The 13,857-nt window shown below is 43.6% G+C and overlaps 1 protein-coding gene across 3 annotated transcripts in view; it reads right to left on the reverse strand.

Annotated features, from left to right (window-relative positions):
• The window catches only part of MAP3K7CL (MAP3K7 C-terminal like), an 84,477-nt gene that overhangs the window by 7,053 nt on the left and 63,567 nt on the right, over positions 1-13,857 (reverse strand). For all 3 annotated transcript variants that reach the window (XM_075133258.1, XM_075133263.1, XM_075133264.1), the window contains one exon: positions 6,868-6,983. In XM_075133258.1, the coding sequence (XP_074989359.1) occupies positions 6,868-6,983 (116 nt within the window). The remainder of the gene's footprint in view (positions 1-6,867; positions 6,984-13,857) is intronic.

Genomic DNA, 13,857 nt, shown 5'->3' on the forward strand with positions numbered 1-13,857 from the left:
ACTGAGCAATCTGCAGAATAAGAGGTTGGTGGGTTTGTGTTACACAGCATTTTTAGGAACTTTCACAGGTATCAATGAAGTCCTCTGCTCAATGTGCAACAGCTGTCAAAAAAGCAAACAAGATGTTAGGATGCATAAGGAACAGGATGGAAATTAATATGAAAATTATATTGCCATTCTATAAATCAATAGTGTGGCCTCATCTGAAACACTGCAGTACTGGTCACCACATTTTAAAAAGGAGACTGAAGTACGAAGGTGTTCAGAGATGATTAGGGGCAGGAAAACTCTCTTATGAGGAAAGAGTGAAAAGTTTGGGACTCTATCTTAAAGGGGATGAATAAGTGGGGCCATGATAAAAGCATACAAATTAAAGAACAGCATAGAGAAGATAATTCAAGGGCTTCTATTCTCCCCCTCTTGTATTACAAGGATAAGAAAACGTTAAACGAAATTGAAAGGTGACATGCAAAACTAATCAAAGAAAATAGATTTAAAAAAAAAAACACAGTAACACACAACACAAAGTTAGCCTGTGCAACACACTGTCATCACTGAGACTAAGAGGAGCAGACATTTAGAGTATGTCCACACTACAATATACCACCTGCAGCTGACCTGTGTCAGCTGCCTCAGGCTTGGGCTGCGGGACTATAAAATTGCAGTGTAGATACTAAGGTTGGGGCTGGAGCCCGAACTCCAGGACCCCACATCAGGGGGTGGGTCCCAGAACTTGGAATCCAGCCCGAATGACTACACTGCAATTTCAGAGCCCTGCAGCCCGAGCCTGAGTCAGCTGACATGGGCCAGGTGCAGGTGTTTTATTGCAGTGTAGGCAAATCCTCACATGGGTACTAAGAATATCCAGAATTTATAATAGCAATTTTTTAAAAAAAATAATCAAGATCTGTGGGAGGGATATAAACCTGGATACTTTGGCGCATACACCCTCCTCTAACTATGGGAAATTAGAAGGAAACTTTCCCTAAGGACAGATTATCCCATAAATACCTGCTTGCAGAGTTTCTTCCTCTGAAGCAGCCGGTCCTGGCCAGAAAACTGGATTACATGGACTACTAAATTGATCCAATATGGGAATTCCTATGTTCCCCAGGCAAACTGTTTTTGAAATAGTTGTTAAGTATTGCTTCTCTGAAGTCTCTTAATGTGCCGGTAATAAGCCATCTATGTCAAGGGTGGTTTAGCAGCGATGAGGATGAACACTAATAGAAGCATGGAAATCCCCCATCTCTGGTTCATCTGAATGCTTGTACCACATGAAAGGTTTGTGTAACCAGGGAGCCTTTTTTCATAGAATCATAGAATCATAGAATATAAGGGTTGGAAGGGACCCCAGAAGGTCATCTAGTCCAACCCCCTGCTCAAAGCAGGACCAATTCCCAGTTAAATCATCCCAGCCAGGGCTTTGTCAAGCCTGACCTTAAAAACCTCTAAGGAAGGAGATTCTACCACCTCCCTAGGTAACGCATTCCAGTGTTTCACCACCCTCATAGTGAAAAAGTTTTTCCTAATATCCAATCTAAACCTCCCCCACTGTAACTTGAGACCATTACTCCTCGTTCTGTCATCTGATACCATTGAGAACAGTCTAGAGCCATCCTCTTTGGAACCCCCTTTCAGGTAGTTGAAAACAGCTATCAAATCCCCCCTCATTCTTCTCTTCTGCAGGCTAAACAATCCCAGCTCCCTCAGCCTCTCCTCATAACTCATATGTTCCAGACCCCTAATCATTTTTGTTGCCCTTTTTCTTTTTCTTTGGTGGGGACGGGGGTGCAGTGGGGTGGTAGAAAAAGAGAGAGTGAACTAACGTGTAAGTCAGGGCATAAACATACCCTCAACTAGGGGTCTACTACAATACACATAGAGGAAAGGAAGTGAAAAGGTATCCATGGCAGAGAAAAGGAACAATCCTAGACCACATTTACTCCAGACATATGTTAGAATTGTTTGGGGGAGGAAAAAGATAAAACTGGCCAGAGCTAATAATACAAAATGTAGCTAGCAACCAAGACAACTCTAATATTTAACTGCATAATCCACGGTCATTAGCTAGTAATAGTAATATAATAAGTGCCCAAAATAACCAGCCATCCTATCCCTTTCACCCAAAATTAGAGATCTAACACATCTGTCGTGGAAATATAATAAGTTACAGGAACATAAATTAAATTACATTCACTGATCTAAGTGTGGTATATTCTTGCCTCCACACCCCTTTCTTCCTTTTCTATCTCTTCTTCCATTTCAGGTTGAATTTGTCCCTTGTCCTACATATCAGAACAAATTCTCTGCTGGTGTAAATGGGCAGAATTCAAATGAAGTCCGAGTTGTGCCCATTTACAGAATGTCTCGTCCCAGTCTTGTCCTTTGCTCTACCCCATAATTCTCATTTTTTGATTCCCCTCATCCTATCCATCTCTCTCATTCCCTCTTCCTCATGAGGTAACTGCGTTCATTGCTCCCACACGTACCATGGTTTGTGCTCTTACTATCTGCCCCACCCACAAAGAAAATGGGGCAAAAAGGCTCCTGCTGTGGAGTACAGCAGTTAGTTTTAATCCAATTCACCACCTCCCTTTATAGCTTTGTGTTCCTGCCTCCCTCTGCATTCTGTAGTGAACAGCACATTGCAAAGGAAGAGGCTCTGATGGCAGGAAGAGAAGGCCGCCAGGAGAGGGCCCCTAAAGCAACAGAGGAGGCCAAAAGAGACAGACCAGTTGGTGCTAACTTCTTAGCACTGGCTGGTAGGCTAGCATGCAGGACAAAAGTGAAAACCAAGATTGTTAACTGCCCTGCATTTGCTCTAGGTACTTGGAAAGAGGAGAAGACAAGAGAGACAAATTACACATTATTTATCTTCCATATTTGTAAGGCATCAGTCACTTTGGTATGTAAACAAAGTTATGAAGAAAGTATTTTATAAAATAACCCTTTTCAGCTGTAGTTATTCAAATGTGCTTGTGGCACTGACATCTATTTATGCTTATGATTGTGATTAAATTCCCTCCTTGATAAATTCTGATCTGTGCAATGGCGCTAATTTACCATATGATCTTTACTGGTCTGCGGATATTTTCTTAGAAGTAACAATGCGGAGTATTCTGTTTAGAGCAGATATCATCTTGTTCAATATTTTGAACACAGAGTTTTGTATCATCAGGCTTCCTGGCAGTATGTGTTGCCAGGTAGTGTTTGACCTCTGCATTCCACAGGTAAGCTAATCTGTGGAGAGGAAGTTAAGAATGTTGGCAGGGTAGCCATCTAACATAAGATCTCTTTACTTTCAGTGAAAATGTGAACTGAGTGGAAGAAGAATATTGCACAAGTTACTATTTGTTCAAAATAAAAGGGAGAAATCATTTATGTATTTATCAGTTCATTGTATTCAATATTTACAAGCAAGGATTGTATCTGCCTGGCATATTACACTATTACGAATCTACATTTCCATAAATGTAGGTTAAAATTTGATAATATTTTGTAGTAAACTTGGGACATCTGCAGTAGTCCCTACATTGGTGAAGTTTCAGAAAAGACTCCATTTTTGAACTTCTGTCATTCGGACAGATTTTTCACTCCAGCCCACTTCTTTTTAGAAGAGACAAAACATCCGTTTCTTCTAATTTATGGAATATTTAATATCCCATTTCATCCCAGCCGGTGTGATCCACTCTAGTCTATTAAATTTCAGCAAATACCCCCACTTATATCTTGTTCCCTGTAACTTTCAAACTGTTTCTGTCTAGAACAGTATTGTACTATCCAAAAAATTAGTCAACAGGTCAAAAATCTTTTTCTCCCTCTTCTTTTTTAGATTAAATGAATTGAGAGCTGGTAAAAGGTGCTGGACTGACATCCTTATCTGTCCAGGCACCCGCCACCATGGTATCTAGGTATCATGTATATCATTAGAAGGCTTATAACAATAGTCCAGAAAGAAATTACATAGACACTCTTGCTTGGATATACTTTTGTGTATGCATTTGGCATTCTCCAGAACTAAACATATTTTATGTGCCTATTGTCATAGTATCTGTATATACATAACTCTGCACCCAAAAGACAAATTTCATTCTATCATATGCAGTAAACTATTTTTAAAAGATTTTTATTAAGGAAAAATCTAAAAGTCTCAAGTGTGTTTTGCTTGAAAATGTGTGTAGCTCATTCAGGTATGTATCACTTGTAATAAAACATTAATCTCAGCTTTCTGTAAAAAAAAAAAAAAAGTTAAAAAAATAAGGCTGCCTTTTTAAACCTGGGTACCTAAAGTTAGGCACTTAAATCCATAATTTGATATAAAAATATTTGACTTGGATTTTCAGAGGTGCCAAGCATCAATGGCTCCCACTGAAATAATTTGGGTGCTAAATATGGATTTATGTAACTGACTTTAGACAACCAAGTTTAGACAAGTGTGAACAACCAAGTTTAGACAAGTTTGAAAATTTTGGACTGACTAATATCTGAGGTGGAACAGATAAATAGTCTCAATTTCTTCCCAGCTAAAGTTACAAAAATACATTGTTAGCAGTTACATATTATGTTATTAATTTTCATTTTGAATTCTTTTCCTTGTTTTAGATCTACTCACAATAAATCGGTTCCATTCAACTTCTAGACCAAACCTTCACAACTGGTGGCCCAAATCCCAGTAAATGCATATATCCAAATTTGCACACACAACCATACATTTGGACATGCAGACATTTATTTTACACACGCATATTTGTATTTGGCAGGTTATGCTTGTGCAACTTAGGTGGTCAGTTTTAAAAATCTGTCTGTTACAGTTTTAGGATCCCAAATTCAATAATCTTTTAAATCATGGCAAGATTTGTTGGATTTTCCATGCCATTTGGTCCATTCTCTACCTTTAGTACAAAGAATATGTCTTTTCCTACTCAACATATACTTTCAGTATACTGACATTGGTGGTACATCCTGACCAACTACTAATGCCAAACAGTCCCTACCTCAGCCAGGCACAAAAACCAATTTGTCTCAAAACAGAAATTATAATTTGTTCTGAAAACAATTCTTAAAGATCAAACTATGGGCTCTAACAGTACATTAAAAACCACATTCTGGAATGTATCCTTAATATCATAGCTCTCTCAGCTGGCCTCAGCTAGCAGTCATATCTGTCACACAATAAAATATCTGTATGGCTTAATGCAGGAGGAAAAAATAAGAAATCGCTGCAAAAATCATTGGAATTAATAGAAAAATCCCTGCTAGTAGGAAGCTTGTTCAGGTAATAACTGAGGCGCCAGACCTGTGATTGCCCCTTTGCTGGCAGATACCTGCATTCTTACAGGCTCTAACTGACTTCAGTGGGATTCTGCCTGAAGGACAGGTGTTCACCCATCTGGACCCACTTGCAGGTCTGGGGCTTAAAATCTTAACATTTTTTACAGTTGGATCTCTGCTCAGACATCACCTTCTTACATAACCTCAAAAGGAATATCCTGAGCTGGGATATCTGAGGCAGAAAATTATGCTTTTGTTTCACTGAGAAAAATCCAAAGTCCCATAGCATCACAATTAATGGTTTGTTGAAGGATGTATCTCTTGAATTAGCTTTTTATCTGTCACTCCACCCCAATCTAAGGCTTAGTGAAACACAGCTACAACAAAAAGGGCTTTTTCTGTGGGATGGCTGGCCTTTTGTTAAAATAAAACCCAAATACCATAGAACAGAAATGGAAAGTATAGTAGATTTAGGATCTATTAGAGTATTCTTTTCAACTGAATTATTCTCACTCTTTCACTCTTCACTGAAAATGATGAATCATTCTGGTTGTCAACATTAACTACACCTTGGAAGAATCCAATTAGCATAAAAATGTTTTGTTTAATCTGTTTATATAATTGTGGTGATCAACAACTGAGCACCATGCCATAAAGTCAATGCAAACCATTACTATAAAAAAGATGGAGCCAATGAGAACAAACCATCAACTGGATCAGAAAGGCCAGGCAAGAGAATAAATGTAATGTAACTCAGGCAAACCACCCCACCAGGCTAAAGAAAACAGAAAAAGAAGAGGAGTCAGGAAACGCAACACAAAACAACTGGACAGAGAGGGACCAAAAAAATGATCAAAGGTAGATCTGCCATAATAAATGGGTCTTCCAGAAGGCTTGTCTACATGCAAGGTTGCAATAGTTTAATTTAAGGTATGATTTTAAATTACAAATCAGAGGGTCCCCACCGTCTTTGCAGAGGTTTAACTAAAGTTCATTAAAAACAAATTTAAGCTACACAGAACTAAATCAGTCCTAACACTGAAATAAGGGTGTCTATGCAGGGGATTGCACCAGTTTAAACTGGTGCAAGCCTGTGTGAATAAGGCCATACAGTGTCCTGAAAGCAGCCAATAAAGGGATTCTGGTTGATGTCCTTCAATGGACAGTTGCATAATTGAGAGCCCTGAACAGTTAAAGTTCTGCTCTCATCCTGGTCATGGCCAAACCTTAGGGCAGAGACACGGCTTGCTCTGTCCAATTGCAGTTTTCCCAGGCAAGGGAATAGGGTCACAAAGACCTTCTGGCCTAGATTATGAAGGGTTTCTATGGATCAAGATCTTGAATGTTAGCTTCCTCACTCGAACTTTTATGCTTTTAGATTGTTTACTCAAACAAAAATACCATTTTTCTTTAATACCTACTTCTGGCAGCATTTTCCACTTTTCCTTCACTAGCTTGGAAATCATATTCCATGTGAATGGTTCTGTAGTAATTTTAAAATAATTATGAAAGTTTTTCTTTATGCAAATTACACTTCTTTTCCTTTGAATGTATAAGTAAATACTGAGGTTTCTTTGGAGAAAAGTTACTTACTTTCTTTCTTCCAGCAGTGCAATTTCCTTTTTGACCTCATGATATTCTTCTGCTATTTGGCAGTGCTGTTTGAACACCTCCATAGATTCCGTAGAGTCATGGCAAGGAGGCAGAGGCTTCATAAACAGAAGAAAAAAAATAATGTAATGCTTCTGCATGTGACTGAAACATTAGAAATAAAATCTTGTCTATTTAAAAACCGAGTTATGATGTGGGTCCAATCCTGTAGTCCTTATTTAGGGAAAACATCTATTTACTACAAGGACTGCAGGACCAGACCAAATGTTATTACTGTTATTTCCCATCTGTCACATGTAAACATAAACCTTTTAACCTTTCAAGTATTTTCATAATTTTCCTTGCCACCTTTGCAAGCCATCAGTGAAATCTGGATTAGAAGAAGGATATTCTCCCTTATACAACATTTTCGTCAGATACAGTGAAGTAATAATGCTAAATTTGGGGCACCAGTTATATCCACACCACAATATAAAACATAGTATTTATAATTTCACTGAAGAACCAAGCAGAAAATTAATTTGACTTGAGGGTGGGAAGAGCTCTAATTCAAACATCTCTAAGATTAGAAAAGGTACACAGAGGAACCATTGGCTAAATAGTTTTGTTTTCATAGACATGCTTCAACGCCCCCCGCCCCAGCATGCCACTTTATGGAACATGGTCTTATAGTTAAAGAACAGGACTGTCAGTCAGAAGATCTGGGGCCGAGTTTTGCAATTTACTTCCAGGAAGCCAGAATTTCAAACCTAGCAGCCTCTATCCCAGCTCTGCCACAGCCTTTGATGTGACCTTAGGCAAATCTATCTCTCTGTGTCTCAGCCCTGGTCTACACTAGGACTTTAGGTCGAATTTAGCAGCGTTAAATCGATGTAAACCTGCACCCGTCCACACGATGAAGCCCTTTATTTCGACTTAAAGGGCTCTTAAAATCGATTTCCGTACTCCACCCCGACAAGTGGATTAGCGCTTAAATCGGCCTTGCCGGGTCGAATTTGGGGTACTGTGGACACAATTTGACGGTATTGACCTCCGGGAGCTATCCCAGAGTGCTCCATTGTGACCGCTCTGGACAGCACTCTCAACTCAGATGCATTGGCCAGGTACACAGGAAAAGAACTGCGAACTTTTGAATCTCATTTCCTGTTTGGCCAGCGTGGCAAGCTGCAGGTGACCATGCAGAGCTCATCAGCAGAGGTGACCATGATGGAGTCCCAGAATCGCAAAAGAGCTCCAGCATGGACGAACGGGAGGTACGGGATCTGATCGCTGTATGCGGAGAGGAATCCATGCTATCAGAACTCCGTTTTCAGTTTTCGAAATGCCAAAACCTTTGTCAAAATCTCCCAGGGCATGAAGGACAGAGGCCATAACAAGGATCCGAAGCAGTGCCGCGTGAAACTTAAGGAGCTGAGGCAAGCCTACCAGAAAACCAGAGGGGCGAATGGCCGCTCCGGGTCAGAGCCCCAAACATGCTGCTTCTATGATGAGCTGCATGCCATTTTAGGGGGTTCAGCCACCACTACCCCAGCCGTGTTGTTTGACTGCTTCAATGGAGATGGAGGCAACACGGAAGCAGGTTTTGGGGACGAAGATGATGATGATGATGATGAGGTTGTAGATAGCTCACAGCAAGCAAGCGGAGAAACCGGTTTTCCCAACAGCCAGGAACTGTTTCTCACCCTGGACCCAGTACCCCCTCAACCCACCCAAAGCTGCCTCCTGGACCCGGCAGGCGGAGAAGGGACCTCCGGTGAGTGTACCTTTTAAAATACTATACATGGTTTAAAAGCAAGCATGTGAAAGGATGAATTTGCCCTGGCATTCGCGGCTCTCCTGGATGTACTCCCAAAGCCTTTGCAAAAGGTTTCTGGGGAGGGCAGCCTTATTGCGTCCTTCATGGTAGGACACTTTACCACTCCAGGCCAGTAACACGTACTCGGGAATCATTGTACAACAAAGCATTGCAGTGTATGTTTGCTGGCGTTCAAACAACATCCGTTCTTTATCTCTCTGTGTTATCCTCAGGAGAGTGAGATATCATTCATGGTCTCCTGGTTGAAATAGGGTGCTTTTCTTCAGGGGACATTCAGAGGAGCCTGTTCCTGCTGAGCTGTTTGCCTGCGGCTGAACAGAAATGTTCCCTGCTGTTAGCCACGGGGAGGGGGGAGGGTTGAGGGGGAAGCCACGCGGTGGGGGGAGGCAAAATGTGACCTTGTAACGAAAGCACATGTGCTATGTATGTAATGTTAACAGCAAGGTTTACCCTGAAAGACGGTAGCCACTGTTTTATAAAACGTGTCTTTTTAAATACCGCTGTCCCTTTTTTTTTCTCCACCAGCTCATGTGTTTCAATGATCACAGGATCTTCTCCTTCCCAGAGGTTAGTGAAGATTAGAAAGAAAAAAAAACGCACTCGTGATGAAATGTTCTCTGAGCTCATGCTGTCCTCCCACACTGACAGAGCACAGACGAATGCGTGGAGGCAAATAATGTCAGAGTGCAGGAAAGCACAAAATGACCGGGAGGAGAGGTGGCGGGCTGAAGAGAGTAAGTGGCGGGCTGAAGACAGGGCTGAAGCTCAAATGTGGCGGCAGCGTGATGAGAGGAGGCAGGATTCAATGCTGAGGCTGCTGGAGGACCAAACCAGTATGCTCCAGTGTATGGCTGAGCTGCAGCAAAGGCAGCTGGAGCACAGACTGCCACTACAGCCCCTGTGTAACCAACCGCCCTCCTCCCCAAGTTCCAGAGCCTCCACACCCAGACGCCCAAGAATGTGGTTAGCTTGCAGGGAAGTAGAGTGAACCAAGGGGTGGGGGGTTTTATCAAGGAGAAACAAAGAGAACTTTCACACCGTAGCCTGGCCAGTCATGAAAGTGGTTTTCAAAGCTTCTCTGATGCGTACTGCGCCCTCCTGTGCTCTTCTAACTGCCCTGGTGTCTGGCTGCGCGTAACCAGCAGCCAGGCGATTTGCCTCAACCTCCCACCCCGCCATAAACGTCTCCCCCTTACTCTCACAGATATTGTGGAGCATACAGCAAGCAGTAATAACAGTGGGAACATTGGTTTCGCTGAGGTCTAAGCGAGTCAGTAAACTGCGCCAGCGCGCCTTTAAACGTCCAAATGCACATTCTACCACCATTCTGCACTTGCTCAGCCTGTCGTCGAACAGCTCCTGACTACTGTCCAGGCTGCCTGTGTATGGCTTCATGAGCCATGGCATTAAGGGGTAGGCTGGGTCCCCAAGGATACATATAGGCATTTCAACGTCCCCAACAGTTATTTTCTGGTCTGGGAATAAAGTCCCTTCCTGCAGCTTTTGAAACAGACCAGAGTTCCTGAAGATGCGAGCGTCATGTATCTTTCCCGGCCATCCCACGTTGATGTTGGTGAAACGTCCCTTGTGATCCACCAGAGCTTGCAGCACTATTGAAAAGTACCCCTTGCGGTTCATGTACTCGCTGGCTTGGTGCTCCGGTGCCAAGATAGGGATATGGGTTCCGTCTATGGCCCCACCACAGTTAGGGAATCCCATTGCAGCAAAGCCATCCACTATGACCTGCACATTTCCCAGGGTCACTACCCTTGATATCAGCAGATCTTTGATTGCGTGGGCTACTTGCATCACAGCAGCCCCCACAGTAGATTTGCCCACTCCAAATTGATTCCCGACTGACCGGTAGCTGTCTGGCGTTGCAAGCTTCCACAGGGCTATCGTCACTCGCTTCTCAGCTGTGAGGGCTGCTCTCATTTTGGTATTCATGCGCTTCAGGGCAGGGGAAAGCAAGTCACAAAGTTCTATGAAAGTGCCCTTACGCATGCGAAAGTTTCGCAGCCACTGGGAATCGTCCCAGACCTGCAACACTATGCAGTCCCACCAGTCTGTGCTTGTTTCCTGAGCCCAGAATCGGCGTTCCACAGCATGAACCTGCTCCATTAGCACCATGATGCATGCATTGGCAGGGCCCATGCTTTCAGAGAAATCTGTGTCCATGTCCTGATCACTCACGTGACCGCGCTGACGTCGCCTCCTCGCCCGGTATCGCTTTGCCAGGTTCTGGTGCTGCATATACTGCTGGATAATGCATGTGGTGTTTAATGTGCTCCTAATTGCCAAAGTGAGCTGAGCGGCCTCCATGCTTGCCTTGGTATGACATCTGCACAGAAAAAAGGCGCGGAACGATTGTCTGCCGTTGCTCTGACGGAGGGCATGACGACATGGCTTACAGGGTTGGCTTCGGGAGCTAAAATCAACAAAGGGGGTGGCTTTACATCAAGGAGTATTTCAGGCAGGACTTCACGGAGGGTTCCAATAAGAAATGGTGCACCTAAGTTATTGTTCTTATTGGAACAAGGAGGTTAGTCCGTCCTCTGATTGATACATGGCTAGATTTACCTCGCTGCACCTTCTCTGTGAGTGACTGCAGTGTGACCTAGAGGAATGAGTCCCCTAGACGGGGGAGGGGGGTGGAAGCAAATGAGTACAAAACAAATCTGGTCTATTTCTCGTTTTGATTCACTCCATCTATCTTTTACGTGTTTGGGCGGCAGCAGACGGTGCAGAAGGACTGCATGCCATCCACATCTCATGGCTGCCCAGCAGAAGATGATGCAATAGGACTGCTAGCAATCCGTATCGCCTGCCTGCTCACCATAAGATGGTTCAATAGGACTGACTGCAGGACTAAAGAGAATAACCTGGTCAAGTCACTCCAAATTTAGTCCCTGCGCCCATGTCTGCACAGGGGCTCCTGTCCGACGTGGCCAGGAGCACCTCGGACATGACGATGACGGCTACCAGTCGTACTGTACCGTCTGCTGCCACAAGGCAAGGGGTTGCTGCTGCTGTGTAGCAATGCAGTACCATGTCTGCGAGCACCCAGGAGACATAGGGTGATGGTTACCTGAGCGGGCTCCATGCTTGCCATGGTATGGCATCTGCACAGCTAATTCAGGAAAAAAGGTGCGAAATGATTGTCTGCCCTTGCTTTCACGGAGGGAGGGAGGGAACGGGGGGCCTGACGATATGTACCCAGAACCACCCGTGACAATGTTTTAGCCCCATCAGAGTGCTCCATTGTGACTGCTATGGACAGCACTCTCAACTCAGATGCATGATTGTTTGCCGTTGCTCTGACGCAGGGAGGGGCGACTGAGGACACGGCTTACGGGGTTGGCTTCAGGGAGCTAAAATCAACAAAGGGGGTGGCTTTACATCAAGGAGTATTCAGGCAGGACTTTACGGAGGGTTCCAATAAGAAATGGTGCACCTAAGTTATTGTTCTTATTGGAACAAGGAGGTTAGTCCGTCCTCTGATTGATACATGGCTAGATTTACCTCGCTGCACCTTCTCTGTGAGTGACTGCAGTGTGACCTAGAGGAATGAGTCACCTAGACAGGGGACGGGGGGAAACAAATGAGTACAAAACAAATCTGGTCTATTTCTTGTTTTGATCCACTCCATCTATCTTTTACATCTTTGGGCAGCAGCAGATGGTGCAGAAGGACTGCATGCCATCCACATCTCATGGCTGCTCGGCAGAAGATGGTGCAATACGACTGCTATCCATCCTCATCTCTTGCCTGCCTGGCAGAAGATGGTACAGTACGACTGCTAGCAATCCGTATCGCCTGCCTGCTCACCATAAGACGGTTCAATAGGACTGACTGCAGGACTAAAGAGAATGACCTGGTCAAGTCACTCCAAATTTAGTCCCTGCACTCATGTCTGCCCAGGCGCTCCTGGCCAATGTGGCCAGGAGCGCCTCGGACATGACAATGACGGCTACCAGTCATATTGCACCGTCTGCTGCCAGAAGGCAATGGGTTGCTGCTACTGTGTAGCAATGCAGTACCATGTCTGTCAGCACCCAGGAGACATATGGTGACGGTTACCTGAGTGGGCTCCATGCTTGCCGTGGTATGGCGTCCGCACAGGTAACTCAGGAAAAAAGGTGCGAAACGATTGTCTGCCCTTGCTTTCACGGAGGGAGGGAGGGAACGGGGGCCTGACGATATGTACCCAGAACCACCCGCGACAATGTTTTAGCCCCATCAGGCACTGGGATCTCAACCCAGAATTCCAATGGGCAGTGGAGACTGTGGGAACTGTGGAATAGCTACCCACAGTGCAACGCTCTGGAAGTCGACTCTAGCCTTGGTACTGTGGAAGCACTGCGCCGAGTTAATGCACTTAATGCACTTAGAACATTTTCTGTGGGGACACACACACTCGAATATATAAAACCGACTTCTATAAATTCAACCTAATTCCGTAGTGTAGACATACCCTCAGTTTTCACAACTGCAAAAAAGGAAACAGACAGTACTTACCTAAGGGGTGAGATGAGGCTTAATTCACTAATATTTGTAAAGTGTTTTGAGTTCCTGTGATGGAAGGTGCTGTGGAAGTGCAAAACTATGAGGACAATGAAAATGCTTCTTTAAGAGTATTCAGATAATAGGGACCCAATCGTCCACCATTGAAAGTAATGGGCGTTTTGCCACTGACTTCACTCTATGCAGTGCTATATTAGTACAGCAAGTTGTTTTTAAAAGAAGAATGTAAACTTTGGAAATCCACTATTGTACATACAGTAAATAAAAATACCCCACCCTGGGACTCCTCTCATGAATTAAAACTAATGTGTTGAAAGTACAATTTGGAGGAAGTGGATGGGTATTGCTCCTTCTAAAAAATGCAACTTAATTCAGACATCAGAGATGAGCTTCACACTTTGTCCATAATACTTGTAGGAAATTTAATATTTTTAAATTGGTAGCCATGAATCAGTCAACTGCACATGAACTCCACATAGCATGATCAAGCCACCTGTTTAAATCAAAAGGAAACACTTAAAAATAATTCTTCTACCGTCCTGCTAAGGAGCATCCAATTGCCCTCTGGAATAAAAGTGAATCTATTTCTACCCCTCATAGCTCTATTTGGACTCTTCTATTTAGGGAGGAGT

This window comes from Caretta caretta, chromosome 1 (genome assembly GCF_965140235.1).
Source record: "Caretta caretta isolate rCarCar2 chromosome 1, rCarCar1.hap1, whole genome shotgun sequence".
Classification (NCBI taxonomy): Eukaryota; Metazoa; Chordata; order Testudines; family Cheloniidae; genus Caretta; species Caretta caretta.